Raw genomic sequence first — 18,471 nt, forward strand, 5'->3', positions numbered from 1 at the left:
CTGAGTATTTTTTTTTTTAATATTTTCAATTTTATTACACACAGAACCCTCATATCCCTTAACCCTTGTTTTTATCTGCTCAGATACTGATAAGTCGTATTCACTCCAGTGCTGCTTTTTCTAGGTCTCTTCTGGGTGTAGTACTGCATTTGTAACACCTTCTGCTCCCTGTTGATCTTGGAACCTCTGGTGTATTTAATAACTTTACTAAATTAGGAAAATATTTCCCACTTTTGAAATTCAAGCCATCACACAAATAGAACTAGAGTTTGCATGCGGAATGAATATTTTATTACTAGATTATAAAAATAAAATACAAAATAATTTTAAAACAGAACTTAAAACACTGTACAAAGCTTTAATATGATACAAATGGGAAAATTAAATAAATAATTACACTTTTATGTACAGATGGCCTATACAAAAGCACTCCATGTTTCTGCCAATACTCTATGTCCTTGGTTGCCTGAGCAAAAATGCATAAAGAGGGCTGCTTGGAAGGGAAAGGGACACAATACCTTTGGAGGCATTTCAAAGAGCAATTTCTCATCACCCTGATTTCATGAAGACAAGGGAGAAAACTGGAATTATTGAAGTCCTCTATGCTAACTTATTGGTATTGCTTGACAGGAGAGAGTTCTGGTATGTGGTTCAATCTAACAGCTGCCAATAGTTCATAATGTTCAATATATCTAATGCAAAACTAGATGTTCCCCCCTCTTTTTTCCTAAAAGCTATTAATTTATAGTAAATGGCCTAATGAAATAGGTACTGGCTATTTTAGGAAAGGAGGAAGGAGACCAGGGGCTGAGTATGAGAAAGAAGTAAGGGGGCTCAAGCCTGGTTCGTCTGATCTGTTCTCTTCTTTGATAAACCCAGGCCAGTTTCAGAGCCCCAAGTGGCACAATTATGTTTCCTTTATCTTCCTATCTGTATTTCTGAATGCTTTTTACCTTACTGAACTGATTTACCTACCTGGTGAATAGTAATAAAAAATAGTTTTGAAAAAGTCCTAAGGGATTCCTCCTCCCTGGGTTGCTCCTTAAAATAAATCACGTTCAAGTTTACCCTTGTGAGTGAGTGAAGAACACCCAGAGGGACTCCAGGTATGCTGAAGTGCTATGCATGAAATTTTAAGGATTTAAACTATGCAATAGGGGGAAAGCATTATATGGCAAGGGTAGTTTACACAAAAAATTGGTTTAATCAATGTTTTTAACTGGGTAAGTGAACACTTCTGTACACAATATTGAAATGAAATTACCATCCATCGCTAGTGTGTAAAATTATGTTATCATTAAATTCTATAGTCATATGGACTCAAGGATCTGCCTCTTGAATCTTATTTCCTAGGTCAAGGAACCTAGAACTGCTGGCCCAGGGTATATGAGAGACATGTTAGCATCACCAGTGATACATACTATGCCCATACTATCACTTCCAATTAAAGAGGCAGGCCCAGTTAAAGTTTCACTTCTTTTACATGTCTCTTTAAGACCAAGGATCTAGCAAAGTCTAAACATATATTCAAATCATTACTTAATGAATGGTACTAGTTGGCTAATTCAGCGTCTTGAGATTGTGTATAAGCTCAAGGAGATCTTGATCCTATCACACACTTTAATTTTCTGATCCAAATTTGCTTAAAGAGAGTAATTAAATATCAAGCTTACATTTTAAAAGCCGCAGCCAATAATGCATTGATGGGCTAGGACGTTAATGTCATCATTTCGTGTCCAGCCAGGGATTTTTAGTAATTGAGTTACACAGGATCCAAATTCCCCTTTACACAAATAGGGATCCTTATCCTATGTCCCGGAGTTACCTAAGAACTACAGGAATTCCCTATATACCTCCTGCAGGTCTCCCTAGCAATGCTGGCAACAGATTCCAACGGTTCCCAAAACTGGGTTAAATTTCTCCTAATTCCAGAGGGATAGCCAAACTACTGAGAATACCCGATGATGTCTCTACACTACTCCCATCTCCTTGAGGTCCACACCAGAGTTCTTTTGGATGAGGACAGGGAAATGCAATGTCCTTAACAACCACCTGGGGGTTTTCCATGTACGACATCCTTCTATATGGCCTGAAGACTGGAACCATTTAATTCCCTTCTCTAAGTTACAGTCTAAATACGCCCCTATAGTTTCTAAACTTGGTTACCCAATATTGACATGTGAGCACTACCACAATGGTTTGTCTCCAAGCCTTAATCCTGTAATACTTTTTGTATTAAAACATAGGTAACTAACTATTCTGCAAATAAACAGTCTACAAACTCAAGAAAGTTAAACAATGCAGTTGTCAACCATTCTATCCCTCAGTGATACAGGTGCTAAAATCTCTCTCCCTTTAGGCGAAGTCCCAACACACATCTGTAATAAATGCACATAGACAGAAATGGGCAGATGTTGAGAGTGAATGTAAACAATTCCAAAATACATAAGCATGACAGAAGAAACAGTTCTCTAACATATGCTGTGTTTTGATAGATATAAAGGAATGAAAAAAGCTTTAAAATGTGAAAACTTTGATTTCCAAGACTAAATTTAGACTTATCTACAAATAAATATATTTCAAATAGCCAGAGTAAGATGCATTTTTTTTTTCCCCCAAGCCACTAGGATCCTGTTTTTCCTATCACCAATTCCTTATGTTAGATTAAGAATGTAGTTCCTAGAACAAAGACTCCTTCGCTCTTGGGGGAAAAGCATCTGTTTTTAATTCAAACCTATTGGGAATAGAAAAACTATTGTTTTAACTATCTGTGTCTGGGTTTATAAAACATGCACCAATGTACACTTTTTCCTTGTAGATTTGAATATAACCGTAGAAACATTTACATACAAATCTGTGGCCTGGAAGGAATCTCTGATGATTACCAAAGAACCTCAAGTTCCCATAGTGGCTAGGTGCTAAACAGAAAGAGGTAACTGCACAACCAGTCCACAGCCTTAATAAGCAGCTAAGATTTGTTTAGTATTTTAAAACAAAAAATATAAAGTGGATAATAAAACAGTGGGTCTCAATTACCACTTTGCTATTTCTTTAGGATTTGATTAACTTGGCAACTTTTACAAAAAATATTCACTTCACAACATGCAACTTAAAAAACAGGAAATGTAGCTATGCCACTGTTGGCAAGGCCAGCTTTCATACCAACTTGAGAATGACACTGCCAGCCTAAAACTTACCGTTCAAAAGTGTTTAGAGTCTACGCTTTAAAGTTAAATTTGGTATAACCCAATTTTTCTTCTTTGTTCACTATATGTTAAATGCCTTTAAGCTGTGCAAAAGATTACAATGAGGAATTTTAATATTTTGAGCAATCTGTACACACTGGAGATTTGGCAGCATAATTTACAAAGAATGCTACTTAAAGGGACTAAACCATCTTCTGTGCCACCCAAGTAATTCCAGAGATTAGACATAGAAAATAAGGGCAAGTGTGACTAGGTAACCAGTCATTTGTGATAAGAAAAACTATGAGGCACTTGTTTTTCAAAGGATAATTTTAACTTCTGCCCCATAATACTTTTAGTATAATTTGGCTTGACTTTAATTAATGGTCATGACCTTCATCTTAGGTAGAATAACCAAACTGGTTTAAAATTACTCGGATGATCTATAGTTGTCACTGAAATCTGAAATATGCCATCGCTAAAAAATAAATAAATAAAAAATGAACTAAAAACAAAACTTGTTCTCTGTACCATACTTTAAAATAAAACAAAAACAAAAATCCTTGTGCCAAAGTGCTTTCCTCAGGGCTGCCAACTTCTCTAATTTTAGCCTAAGACACATAACATTTAAAAGCACAAACTGCTTTTAAAAACCATAAAAGTAAATCTCTATATAAAACAGTACTTAAAAAAAAACTTTTATGTTGACCTATCAATATATAAGATATAGTCTGTATCCTTTTGAAAGTATCAAGCAGAAACATCTTTGGTTAACTCTTTCCTCTACATTGCAAAATAAAATATTCTTACACCACGAGGCTGTTTCTGTATCTTGAGTTTGTCAGTGCCATTTAGAAAAGAGGGCAACAGAGAAAAAGTTACAGAAAAACAGAAGGAACCGAGAGAGAAAACATTAAGTCGCCATGTTGCCATCACTGTCATTTTTGACTGCTAGCAGGGAAATGCCAATAAGAAAATAACACACATACCACAACTATAGCCTCATCAGCTTGTCCAATGGTTACCACGAACACATTTCTGACTAAAGGGGTCAGGATTTAGAGTTGGCTACTTTCAGCACAACTTAGCTAATATGACAGAAAAAAGATACTTTCTTAATTGTAGATTACTTCCCCACCACCCCCCAAAAAGTGAGGCTGAAAAAGTAAAATAGTAATTAAAATTTTTTTAGACAAATTTATGTCAGACCCATGATTATCATCCCAATTTATCCACTCTAACCATTAAGGACAGAATTATGTGATTAATATGACAAATCTTTGAACCAGTATTACAAGCATATCCCAGTAATTTTCCCCCTGCTAAAATCTTTTAAAAATGAAAATCGATTAACCTACCTTGGCTTGTTAAAGACTGCCAACTCTTGCATTATACACAAGGAAGGCAAAAAGAATCTGACATGTCACATGCCAAGAACATATTTTCAGAAAATGAAGCTAGGCAAGGCCCAAGTGTACGCGAGGCACACAATAAAAAGGAATTTTACCATTTGTGATATTGAAATTACAAATGGAGAATGAGAAAGAGCAAGTTTATATAAGCATATGTTTCTCTATTATTTATAAATATTTATATAATTTACCATGAAGACATGCAAGTAGTGTTACAACAACTATTATACAATATAATACAGAAGGATTGGTCTTCCAATATTACAGTTGCTTTAAGTAAACAACAAATATGTCTTATCTATTGCATTCTTCTGTAGTACTTGAAACTGGAGAAAAATTAAGATTCCACAGTATGCTACATTTCTCATGGGAGACCGAATATACCTCAATAGTGTTTTGACTTTTTTTCAAAAAAAAGCTCAACACAGATAAAGAGAACAAGGTAAGTTCAGTGCAGCTTCAGGGCAGCTTTAATGCAGCATTAGAATATGTTCACTTGGTAAGGAAATATATTTCTTTTTTTTGTTGTTGTTTTCCAATTCAACCATATTAGGTTTGGCAGCAAAATACAAGGTCAAAGAGAAAGCACAGATGTTTGCTAGAAGGCAAATTTGAACAGCAAGCCGACCATTTTACCTGACCTTAATAAGGACTTTACAACACAAAAAACACCTACAGAGTATAAAAGAGCCCATTTAAAAAGTCTACTGTGATTTAATTTTGCCTGATTCCTGTTAGCAGAAGAGTGAGATTAGAACAAATATGATCCTCCTTACAGCTTTATAAATTGAGATTATCAGGAAATCAGGTCAAGAAGCCCAAAATGTTCAAACTAAAGCCTGGGAGCATGTAATAAAATATTAGAAGATAAATACTGAATCTAAATTTATTTTCCCAGATACTTGTTCCTTATTGGCTAAATGTATAAAATACAAAGTCTGAGGATTATAAGCCCTCAACAACATCTAATTTCTTTCTATTTTGCTTTCTAAACCTGTAAAAGCATGAAGTCACATTCCACAGCTTTGTACTTTCTTGGTATTATCTTGGAGGATATTAGAAATAGCTGGTACATAGAAGACTTAAAGAAGCAAGGTCTACTCTGGTCAGTATTCCTTCCACAAGAAGGGAACTAACATGGGGGAGGAAGGTTCTCCTATCTTAAAGGGTATTAACCCCGAATCTGTCCCTCTCTCCCTAAAGCACTAACCTTGCAAACTTGCTCTATTTAGACTTTTCCTCCCATTACCTAAGTTTCATCAGTTATGTCTCACAATAAAAATATAATGAGAATATGGTGCTCCAAAGAAAAATATTAGGGACCTAAAAAAAAAAAAAAAAAAGGTAACTGGATTAGAAATTCTCAGCATGTGCTGCTAAAAACATATCAGAATGTATTGTTAGAATAAGAGAGATAGGATCAAGTGAGAAACACTAACTTTAAAAAACAGTGAAATCCAGGGAGGGTACTAGGTATGAGGCAAAGTGAAGGTGTGAACACTCGAAACACTAAATAAACACACAAGTCGAATGTATGCCAGCATTGGCTCCCCAGCAACAGAGTTTTTATATACTTTAATATCAGAGCAATTTTGACTCTCCAAAGTTGGGAAGTTTTGAATGAAAATATTAAAACGAGACACTTCACTTCTGCTATATAATCTTTGAGTAGAGCCTTAAAAAGAAGTAGGCCAAATTCCTTAAAATTCCATTCCATATCCTACCTTCAACTATCACTCCTCCAAAGGCAGCTAAAAATTGAGAGCTCATTTAATGTTTCTCCCCCTTGAATTTGCTAGATTGCCCCTTCCTATGCAAAGGCATTGATTCCTGATCTGCTTGCTGCCTGCCTTAGGTAATTCCTTATCATATATTTATGTCTCCTTATAAATAATTTATCATGTTTCTTTCTTTTGCAAGAGAAAATCAACATTGATTTTTTTTTTTAAATAGACAGTTTGGGGACACACATGCATCAGGTTTAGGAGGAAGATCTCACATCTTTCACAGAGATGCAGCCGGGCTCCTATCTGCTGAGTTTACTGGCTGACTTACTCTTCCCTGGAGGGGCTTTAGTGCTGGCCGAGTGGTGGTGGAGGCTGCCGGATCCTTTCAGGCCATTCTTGCTGGGTTTGCAATGCTCCTGTTGGCAGGACCTCCTAGAGGATGAAGATCCTGAGTGGCTGGGAGGTGACTTGCTTCTCCCCAGATGCGGGGATGAACTCCTCTGGTCATGGTGGGGCCGTCCAGCCCTAGACGGTGAGGAACTAGAAGTGCGAGGCAAGGAAGAGCTTCGAGGAGAGGCACTGGGACTCCTACGAGGGACAACTGGACTCTTGGGTGGTGTTTTTGGATTGTGAGGGGATCCTGGATTCTTACACTGAGTAGTGCTCCGGGGTTTCTGAGATCCATTTTGAAGAATTTGGGCCAGGCGGGAGAATAGGTCTGAGTCAGAATTGCTACTCCCCAGGACTTTATATCTGCGGAGCCTTAAAAGAACAGAGAATTATTTTCATTTTAATTCATTTCAAATGTGTCTAATTCAAGTAATTCATTTCAAACATCTCAAATCATAATGTGTATGATGTGAGTTAAAATATTGAAATACAGAATACATAGTTACTCTTTCACGTACCAGTTGTATCACCCTGGACAAATTATTTAACCTCTCCTAGCTTTTAATGGGAATACTATAATCCCACAGCATTACTGAGTAGCTGAGTGCAATAACACAAGTAAATTACTTAGTTGGATGTCTGCCATTCAGAAGCACTTAAAAGTTGTTAGTTCCTGTCCTCTAACAGCATGTTTGCTCTTCTGATTTTAGGATTAAAATGTCTCTAGCATGTTAGCGCAGGAGAGGGAGAGAGGAAGGGGGAGAGGGCAGGAACTACAGATAAAAGTATATTTCAGTTTCATTTACAATTTCCAAAAGAAGAGTAGTCATTGGTTTCTCTGGGCCTCAGTTTCTACCCCTAAAAACAGCAGAGCTGGGTTTGGGGACTGACTGCCCCTCTTACTGGCAACTGAGTTTAAGCTAAGGAGTCTAAATCTAGAGAGTATTCATATAGATAGCATATCTTCCTAGTCCTAAGTGTGTCTCTGTTTTGGCTGAAAATTCATTCAGTTTAAGAATTTAAACCTCAAACTGCTGACATGCCACTCCTTATAGAAGGAAGTAGGAGAAGAATTTCCAAGGTTGTATCAGTACATACAGGATTCAGGGAAATAAACAGCCATCATCATCATCATCATCATCATCATCATCATCATCATCATCATCATCATCATGAGTTAGCAACAAGTTCCTAACTTTTCCTCTGAATTTTCTTTCCTCCTCCTTTCTCACCACCTACTTATTCTGAAAAAATGGCATGAAACTCATTGGTCTAAGCCTTACCTTCATGGCTCTAATAGTAAAATTTAAATAAATAAATAAATAAAATAATTCCTCTGTGTCAGGACCTAAGTGGGAAAGTTGAGTTCCATCTGAGTTCCCAGATGAGTGCCAATCTGGTCAACTCTGTAATAATCTGGCACAATGCCACAGGCTTGATTTAGTTACCAAGTGTTACTTTTAGGGGACAGGTAAAGTGCTAAATAATAATTAAGATTTGTTTGTTGCAGTCCAAAGTAGCTCAAGCCACAGATATGTCATCTCCATTAAGCATGGTTGCCAAGCAGAAGAAAAAGAGGGATGTGTAAATACTGCTCATGGAGTCACCTTTTTAAAATGTCTCAGCTAAATGACTGTTTACTCCTCACCATTCTTCCTGTGGAAGTCTAGTCTCACTGGTACTTCAAATCCAATGTTTAGCTACCCTTGAACCTGAAACCCTATGGCAAGTCAAAACCAAACTTAGTTTAGATAAGGACAGCCAGTTCTGCTGGGTAATGATACAGATAGAATCTCACTTTAATATACTTCAGAAATCTTTTTAACAGGTAGAGGCCTATCTAGACTAGGTTATAGTTTTCATGTAAATGTATTCTAATTTTCACTTGTTGTTAGAAGATCTTTCCTTTTCCTTCTTCAACAATTTAGATCATCTACTCTGAAAGTGAGTAATGGCTCTAAGGAAAGCACTTTCAACTGGTTCATCACCTTTCAACGTTTTCCCCTCATCTTCAAAATATAATCACTCTATGGTCAATAATACATGAGAATATTCAATAATCAAGTATATCATACAGTAAATATTAAAGCAATAGTTCTACTATATATAACTGTATCTATCATCAGACCTGGGGAGATCTCCTATAGGATTTTTGTTTGTTTAATTCATTATTATCAGCACTGCTACCAGAGTCCGGTCATTAAATGATGGACACAGCATTCTTTACTAGAATTGGGGATCATAATGACATCTGTTAAGGGATTCTGACTAGGCAAAGCTAGATTACTGAGTATCTAGTTAAAATAGACTGGAAAAGAAGTAACCTTTGTTACATGCTAGTAAGTACTGCAAGCTTTAGATGTACGCTTCTTTATTTTATCCTCCCAAAACCACCAGGCAAATGTTCTACCCATTTTATAGATAAGAAAATTGAGGTTCACAATGCTAGAAAGTGGGAGAGCTAAGAATTAACCTAGATCAATGTGACCCCTTCTACTACACTATGCTATGAGGCTGGGGAAAGGCATGGAAGGAAGGAAGTAGATGATCAGAAGCAGGCAACAAAGAAATGATACTACTGATATATACAGTCAAGCAGACACAGAAATATTGCTACCCACTTAACATAGGGAAAGCTCATAACATTACCTGGCTTCTACTCCAGGTCTCATGGGTGGCTTTCCTGGAGGTGGCCGAGGCAAAAACTGAGATGAAGTTGAGCTATTCACCTGATCTGTGTTGACCCATGACACTGGCCTTGGAATTTTGCTCTTTCTGGACTGGGAGATGATGGGTGACAGAAAGCTATCTTCAGCTGACCTGCTCAGTGGGGAGTCTACAGCCAGTCTTGAAAAGGGAGTGAAGACTTCCTCCTCAGAAAAGGGAGCAGGAACAGTGGCTAGTCTCTCCTCTAGCAATTTATCAGAGGCACTTGAGAGGTCTCCAAGGAAAGACTTGAGTTGCCTTTTTTCCACCAGAAGCTTGACTAGGTCTGGCTGATAAGCTTTCTTTTGGAGGAGCTTTTCTTTTGCAGAGACTGGAGAGGATGATTCGAAAGTTGAGTCTATTTCTTGTGCTAAAACAGGGATTCGGCTGTGTCTAGTTATGAAGGATGACCTAACCACATCCTTCCGGGATGGGGGACAGTGTTCACTCTCTGAAACACAATGAAATAGTTCTCCATTTCTAGGAACAATTTTCTCTTTCTTACCCTCTTGATGCAAAAAAGTAGAGAGGTCTCCTTGATGACCTGGCAAGTCTTCGCTTTTGATGCCATCATCCTTAGATATCTTACTTTTTTGCATTGCTGCCACCTGTCCTATTTGTCCTTCAGCATGCGGGTCAATGACTCGTGGAGAAATTTCTGAAGTTCCAACTGCCAGAAGCTTTATGATCTCATGATTTTTGTCCTGATTTGGCACCACACTAAAAGTCTGTGACTTTGTTATATCGAGAGGTTCAGTAGTAGCTGAGTGATCCCTTTCCACAGTTACCAAGTCTCCTGGGAGAGGAGCGATCTCAATATAATGCTGCCCTTTACTTAACTTTGCGTCCTCATTATCTGACCCTAGAAGAATGCTTTTCTCTCCAGTTTCTCTAGGGAGACTCTCAAACTCCCTCACTGACAGTCTGTTATGGTCAGGAAGGTCTTTTGGTCCCAGATCTTGGGATGTGTCACACTCTCTAATATTGGGTAACATGTCATGACCAATATGATCTATCTGAAGCCCCAAGTCTATTCTGCTTCCTCCACTAGGAGGCTCTCCCTCTGTCACAACCAAGCCAGAGAAGTTCTCCCTTGGAGAGTAAAGTTCCACAGTGGGCTCCACAGGCTGAAGGTCTTTCTTTTCTGGCTGGTGACCATAGTGAAAGCTTCCTGATGTTGATTGTGTAGATGCCGCAGAAGGTCTAGGAATTGTAATCTGAAAAGAGAAAAGAAAAAAAGTTAAAATGTAATAATGTGGAATAGAAATGAAGATGCAGGATTTGAGATTTAACACCTAAAATTCTAATTTATAAGATGAACTCAGATGTTGACCAGATCTGCCCAATTAATACTTAAAATGAAAAATTCCGAATTAGAATGTATGACACACAAGTTCCCTACTCAGGAACTGTACAGCACAGTCCCCTCTGACGTTCACCTCTGCTTTTTCTTTAGCCTCTGTGTTCTGGAAGACTGATTTCTACAAACTGCACTATCCAGGCTCTCTTCCCTTCTCATTTCTGGGTTTGCCCAATGGGCAGCACCAACAGAGAATCAGAGTTTGACGAGAAAAAGATCTGGGTATCAATTCTCTCTGCTTCTTCCCTCAAGGAACTGCAGGTTTTGTGGCGGCTACATTCCACCATTCCTGGCCATAGCTTCTGTCGCACGGCCCCACTCCCACAGATATGACTCTCACCAGGTTCTCCTTACAGCCCCTCTTCCTCCTCTTAACTACACCCATGCATCTGTAAAAAGTTCCTGTGATTAAATTCTCTCCAAGCCCCTTTGAGTGTGCCAGCTATTTCCTGCCAGAATAGATGTAGGATTATAGGAAAAATTATTGGCAAATTATTATAAGTTGAAAAATTCCAAATTTACATGCATTTTGTTATTTCCCATCAGTTCTATTAATTGGACAATGTTAGGAATATTACATCTTCCTGTAAACAAAGATATACAAAGATATTTATTAATGTTCATATTACCCTTAATTTTTAAAGGTCAAGCTTGTGATAAATGAAATTCTATTATCCTTCTACTAAGCTCATTTCAATTCCATCTGATAAGATTTTTAATATCTAAAAAGAATGTCCTTTTTCAGAGAACTAAAGTTTGTACATCTTCACAGTTGTTAAAAGAGACATTTAAGGAGGCAGAAAATGTCAACCACATAAACTGGTATGGAAAACAGCCTTTTTGAAAAATCAAATAAGTCAAATCACTTAATGATGCCCATTAAGTTCTAGGAAAACCATAATAACTGGTCTGAATTCAAAGTAAAATGAATTTGGAACTGTCATGGGAGATTTTGCTTAGACCCCCTTCTCTTGTTCAAGGACACCAAGAAATCGGTATGGTTCCAGAATCAATAAGTTGTTTATATCTGCTTCTCTGCTGTGTTAGGAATAGAGTTGGGTTTAAGAAAATGTAAAGCTTATTCTAAGCCCAGACCAGGGAGAAAACACCTAACTAATATCCTGGAATAGCTCCTGAATGGGAGCAGTGAACTGAGTATCTGTCAGGTTAATACCAGATAGGCTATTTGGGTTCACACCAGAACTCAGTACATTTTACCTTCACATCATCAAAAAAAGAAAAGCCTGAGCAAAGATACAGACTAACAAACTGTTTCCTATCAGAATATGTCTTAATTTAAAATATTCAATTAGAACAGTAATATGGTTTATCATATCATCCAAGATACAGCATACTATCAGAGCTGCAAGAGACCTGGAAAGACTACTTGGCAGTATTCCTTATTTAATGTACCTGTAGTAAGTTAAGGAAGTGATAACATCTGCTTTATAATAGTACACGCTGAATTAAAGCCTCAAGAAGAGAATCAAGATAAAAATATTTTTATCACAAGCTCCCCATAATGAAGGAAATATAAGTTTAATACCTTAGACATAAGTGAAAAAAGCGATGCAGTTGACATTTCTTTAGAGACCTTCAGTTAAGAAAAATATTTCAGAATATTTTAAAATAAGGTCAAACTTAAAATATCAAATATAAAAATACAAGTCTTTCGACAACTTAATAGAATGTTTCAGATGGTGTTTAGAGAACCATGAGAACAATCTTTATGGACAGGACAGTATTGATGGGAGACAGCAAAAAATACTAGGAGAAATGGAGCCAAGGCTTTAGAAAACCTTTATGAAGGGAAGGACACCAGAATGCTATATAAAAAAAAAGTGCTTGAACAATGGTCAGTACATAGCATAAAAGAATCAAAGAAAGGAAGAAACAAAACCTGAGAACGAACAGAAAGAGAAAAGGTGGGATGGAAAAAGGGATACAGGGAAGGGAGGGAAGTGGTAGGACCTGCCTCTAACCCACGGATACCTTTGTACGACTTGAAAAGGATGCTCTTCAAAGAGGAAATAGCCCCATATAAGTTTGGCTAGCAAAATTTGAGCCAGATTTCAGCCTGAACTGCTCCTTTGGCTAGGCACATAGTAAAAAACCTGTCTAATTATACAAAACAATCCTGGGAAAGAAGGAAAGACCAATTAACTGATGAAGGAGGAGGCAGAAATTTATTTCCCTATTTTGAAGTACAGTTAAGTTTCTACAGAACTGTACACAAAATCAAATTTTGTTATCTTTTCTCAGTGTTTTACACCTGCATGAGGAATTGTGTTCTAATAGAAAACATTTCAGCCTGGAGAACAAGGTTGTTTCTGGTGAGTTGGAAGAGAGGGTTGCTAGATGATTATGGAATTTAAGGACACAGAGTACTCCCACCCATTAAGGACAGCTGTACCTGCTGGTGGCTGAGCCTTATATACACAGTTCCTTACTGCCTCCATATCTGGATTTTCTGGAGCTCTTGCTGCTCACACAGTCGCAGGGGGCAGCACTGCTCACTGAAAACAAGTGTCAACAGGCTGAATGCCCAAACTGAGAACAGTTTCCTCAAAATGTTCCTTTGCAGAAGACCTGCATCACAGTTACCTTCAGCTGCTTGCTAAAATGCAGATTCCTGGACTCACTCTATTCCAGACCTACTGAAGCAAGTTCTGGAAGCGAGGCTGGGACTCTGGATATTAAACAATGGACATCAAAGCTGTAGAACTATTGTTTTTAAGAAGAATATAAAATATGAGAAATTTCCAGGTAATTACAAAAGAGAAAGGGGGGAAAAGTATTAGACCTAGCAAAAGAATAACGCAGAAACTATGAATGGTTAACTATATGCCTTCCTCACCATATTTGGAATATAGAGATTCAAAATCTCAAGAATTACAAGTTTTGGAGTTTTTTTTTAAATCATATTATATATACACACAAAAATAGATAGTTCTTGTGGTCTAATTATGTTATTCTAAAATTAGGCTATAATGATATTTTTGTACATTGAGCTGCTATCCTGACAGGAAGCCTCACTTTTTGAGAAATTTCATATTGGAAGACTGACTATAGAACTTAGTGCAGACATCACTCCTTATAGCCATTTGCCAAAATTAGACCTCTGCTGATGAACCTAGTTGACCAACTAACTGTTAGTCCTTTCGTAACAGCACCTTGAATGGATAACAGAGAAAAATGACAGGAACAAATGTCTTACCGCTGTAAGGGGTCCTTCCGCTTGCGCCTCCATTGGACTTGTGGGTGTTGCTGCAATAAATTGACTAGCAGATCCAGCCTGGAGTTCTAGCCTATCTGTATACTGTTCTGAAGCAGCAGTGGCAGGGCATTCTCCAGAAAGTGCTAAGATCACACCTGAGGTTTCCTTCTTTAAATGAACATTTTCTGCCCAAGGACCAAATTGGAGCTTTTCATCTTGAGGTGATTCTTCTAGGACTTGAAGTACTTCTGGCTCTTCATCAGAAGGGCTTCCTGTTGTTTTATGACCTAAAGCCTCATTTGCTCTAAAATCCCGGAGGTCCTGCTCCTTGTCCACAATCACCCATTCTTTGGAATCATCCTGCTTGCAGGAGCTCAAGTTAACAGCTATAAATCCATTGCTGCCACCGCCATCTGCCTGCTCAGGGGTGTTGGCAGAGGCAGGCTTAGAAGCATCTGGAAGATATTCTTCATCATAGTGCCAGATGTGGTCAGTATGGACCCCAGCAGGAACACAAGGCTTATGAAGCACAGCAGGGAGAACAGATTCCTTTCCTGCACTGGAATCTTTCTGCATTTTCTCCAGGCTTAAGAAAACAGAGAAAAGTTACTCAATTGTCCAAGGGAAAAATTATATAACCTATAAGCTCTATACAGAACTAACATTCATATACAGATGAGAGAAAGTGTAGATAAAGCATAAGGAAAGTTAATAATGCTCTTCTTCATCTGTCATGATTGTTTTGGAAGATGTCTCTCCTGCTGCAGGGCAGGGGAGAAGCCTAACTGGGTTGCCTTGTATGATCCATTTCATCTTTGCTTTGCCATTTCAATCACACTTCCCTCTGCATTCTCTGAGGGACTAAGCAGAACATACACAAGGGGCTTTTGCCTCACCAAAAGTCCCAAGAAAGGAAATAAAAAAGCCAGTATACATAAGGCAAATATTTTCTGCCTTTGTTTTGTCTTTAGAGATATATGTAAATGTACACTCATTCAAGGACACTCCTCCAAAGGCAGGGCTTTGTAGAAGGTACTGAACCTGCCAACCATACCCACCCCAGTATGCACACAGAACTCCATACATGGTGGTAGTGGGGTGGTGATAGTGATCTGGGGGAAGTATATTTTCAGTTTTCTTGGATTAAGAGGCAGTTGACATTGTATATAAATCTCTCTGCTTTCTGAGAGGCAGGCAATAGTGTGACTGGTAGCATCTGGCTGCATTGGCTTCTGAGAACTGATCTCTTCTGTAGGGATGCAGTTTAAGCAATACCCTTTTTTCTTTCCTTAAGTCTGTAATTAGGTGCTTCAATTCCTTCAACTGTTCCCTAGTCATTCTAGGTCCTGGTTTGAGTTCATTGTCTTGGATTACTTCTCTTCTCAACTCTGTCTTATCTCTCAGCTCTTTCCCCAGCATGGACTCTCTTTTTACTTCCATTCTTTTGTTAGACTAATTCTTTAGCAAACTAAGCTTTTATCCCTATTACACTTATATTTACACTTATATTACACTTATATTTATTCTTAATCTTAGCCATAACACATGCATAAATACTGCCCCAATCCAATCTATCCTTTTGATCATATCAATGTGTAGACACAAGCTTACAGCACATATTACCATGAATTTACCATGTGAGAAAGAATACACATATATGAATGACTGTTTAAGACTAGATTAGGCCAGAATGGCTGAATTGTCTTTGGACACAGTAACTACTATGTTAATCAAATATATGGTCCTTCTAACCTAATATTTCATTGCCAATGGTAGCCACCAGGGATATAGATGGAAGAGTGTGACTATTATTAAAGTCACTCAGGTCTTAATATTACCAAAGCCTTCTATAATTCATAAATACATCCCAAATTCTTTTTTGAGTTTCATTCTGTCTTCTGCCATCAAAGTTCGAGGATAATGGGTCTCATAACCATGAATACAAACAGTCATTCCCAATGCACAAAGCTTTCTAAGTTCCACCTTCCCTTCTATGTAGAATGATAAACTTCCTGCACCTATTTTTTCTACAGCACTTACTCACACAGAATTGTTTTGCCTGTCCCCCATTTATAAATTACTTTTTCCTTCCTTCATGTACTCCCCTCCTTCTTGCTTAATACCAGCTTAATCATGCCTTCTCCAACACTACACTGCATCTTCTCCATTACAATAAAAGAGAGCACTTTCCAAACGGAATCACTCCAAATTGTTCATTTCACTTATACCTAGTATTATGAAGTTACCCGGTCCCACTACTCAGCTCCCAAAGCCAAAGGCTATGTTATAGAACTTACAATAATATTAGGAGACAATTCACATCAAGAATCAGGATGATAATTTAAAATATGGATGGAGAGCTTAATCAAATCAATGCTACAAAAATGCAGGAGTTTATTTTAAAAGACTTTACGTAACAGAAATAGATTTAAAAAAAATTTTTTTTAAGTATCTTAGTTGCTTTAAAAAAAAAGGAAAAACTTTTATACCAGGTCTCAAGAAACTTGTCGGTATCTGGCTTTGGCTCCAGTGTCAGACGTTTTTCCAGCTCAAAGCTGTGGATAGAACGTAACTTTCGCACCAACGGGACATCTCTGTCTGGCTGAGTAATCTCTGAGCGGACACGAATCGGTGAACCGAGGCTTGGAGCATTCAGAACACCATTTCCTTGACCATGGCTATTCTCCTCTTCAGTAGCAGCCTAGACAAATAAAAAGAATGAACAAACAAACAAACGAACAAAAGAAGAAAAATCATTGACGTCTTTATTGAAAGTCTTTCAATATATTGAAAGCAAATGACTAGGATGTGTTTTCAAAAATTAGGATATTTGAGCTAGTTTACTTCATTAAATATTTGTCTATTAACCCTTTATTACATGAGTTTTCTTAATTTATTTGCAGTTTCAGTATTATTTCATTTTTTTATATTTTGGTACAAAGATAAACTATCTAAAAATGTTTAACAACCTTAGCTTTTGGCATTATGTCTAACTAGATACTTGCAGGACCCCAGTCCACTAAACTAAAACTTGGAAAAGGTATTCTCTTTGGGACATAAGTGGTCTCACAAAGGGTAGGAGAGGTTGCCAAGCCTGAATAGCTGCCATGCTCCTTCTCTAAAAACACAAACAACAACAAGAAGAAAACCTGGTATTGAATAAGGAGCTGGGCAGGGCAGAAGGAGGCTGAGCGTTAATTAGACAGCACAAAGAGGTGGGGCTACCTAAGGACAAATGCCTACAGTACCATAATTGTTAGGAAAATTAAACTTTATACCAGTAGTGAGGTAAGAAAGGGAAGTCTGGGACACTTGTTCTGATTAAAGGTGCTCAAGAAGATATCCCAAGCAGGATAAACAAAAAGAAATATATGCCTGGACACACTGTAGTTAAAATGCAGAACATCAAAGACAGGGAGAAAAGCTAAAAAGTAGCTGGGGAGGGAGAACAGGTGGAATGATCATCTACAAAGAAAAAAAAAATGAGAATAACAGCAGACTTCTGAACACCAAGAGTTGAAGCTAGATAAAAAATAACTGTTGATCAAAAATTTTGAACCTAGCATAAACTATCTTTAAAGAATGAGGCTGAAAAAATACATTTATAGCTAAGTAAAAATTGAGAAAGTCCTCTATCAAAAGACCCCAAAGGAACTTCTAAAAAAAATATTTCCGAAAGAAAGATGAGTCCAGGACTTCCAAAAATGCAAGGAAATGGTAAACATCTCTGAAAAATACACACTAAACATTACTTGTATGAAAGAACACCACTAATCTAATTTGAGAAATTTTCTTAAAAAAGAGGGAATTAAAAAATAGAAGAGCACTGATAGAGATTAAGTAGTGATAATGGGGTGAAAGAAAACCAAAGTAATTACACTCTGTCAAGTGTCATTTCACTCTCGCATACGCAGACACTCATATAAGCTGGCAACTAAAGGTTTTTTACTGTAAGAACAGTTTGCTCCTGGTGCCATAAAGACAGCCACAGCTGATATTACAATAATCTGACACCCACTTCCTGACTTTTCACTACTTATTCCTGATTACTCTTAGTCCAGAAAGTGTTTATTCAATACCAAGACCACAGAGCAGCATATCACATCTATGCAAGGAATGCTTTTGTAAATGACTCCCATAACTGAAAGTATATACTGCTAAGTTTTTAAATTATAAAGTTTAACAATAGAGAGAGAGAGAGAGAGAGAGAGAGAGAGAGTGTGTGTGTGTGTGTGTGTGTGTGTGTGTGTGTATTCCAAAATAGGCCAACCTCCTCAGAAGTGATCATAGAGGATTCTTTTCAAGATAAATTCCCCATTCATAAAGCATGACTACCCAACTTTCTATCAATCATGTTAACAGGCATAAGCCCAAAGTCTCATTTTACACTTAACCTCCTTTGCAACTAAATTATTATGAAAACATAGGAAGCACCCAAAACTGACTTCTAATTACTTGCCCCTCTATACCATTT

The 18,471-nt window shown here is 37.5% G+C and overlaps 1 protein-coding gene across 4 annotated transcripts in view; it reads right to left on the minus strand.

Annotated features, from left to right (window-relative positions):
• Positions 1 to 268: 268 nt before the first annotated feature.
• TTBK2 (tau tubulin kinase 2) overlaps positions 269 to 18,471 on the minus strand; it is a 116,443-nt gene continuing 98,240 nt past the window's right edge. For all 4 annotated transcript variants that reach the window (XM_016144941.2, XM_016144943.2, XM_016144947.2 and 1 more), the window contains 4 exons: positions 16,487 to 16,698; positions 13,998 to 14,583; positions 9,364 to 10,637; positions 269 to 7,086 (listed from right to left, as the gene is read on the minus strand). In XM_016144941.2, the coding sequence (XP_016000427.2) occupies positions 6,624 to 7,086; positions 9,364 to 10,637; positions 13,998 to 14,583; positions 16,487 to 16,698 (2,535 nt within the window). In that variant the 3' untranslated portion in view covers positions 269 to 6,623. The remainder of the gene's footprint in view (positions 7,087 to 9,363; positions 10,638 to 13,997; positions 14,584 to 16,486; positions 16,699 to 18,471) is intronic.

The sequence above is a fragment of the Rousettus aegyptiacus genome, unplaced genomic scaffold (genome assembly GCF_014176215.1).
Source record: "Rousettus aegyptiacus isolate mRouAeg1 unplaced genomic scaffold, mRouAeg1.p scaffold_m13_p_3, whole genome shotgun sequence".
Taxonomy (NCBI): domain Eukaryota; kingdom Metazoa; phylum Chordata; class Mammalia; order Chiroptera; family Pteropodidae; genus Rousettus; species Rousettus aegyptiacus.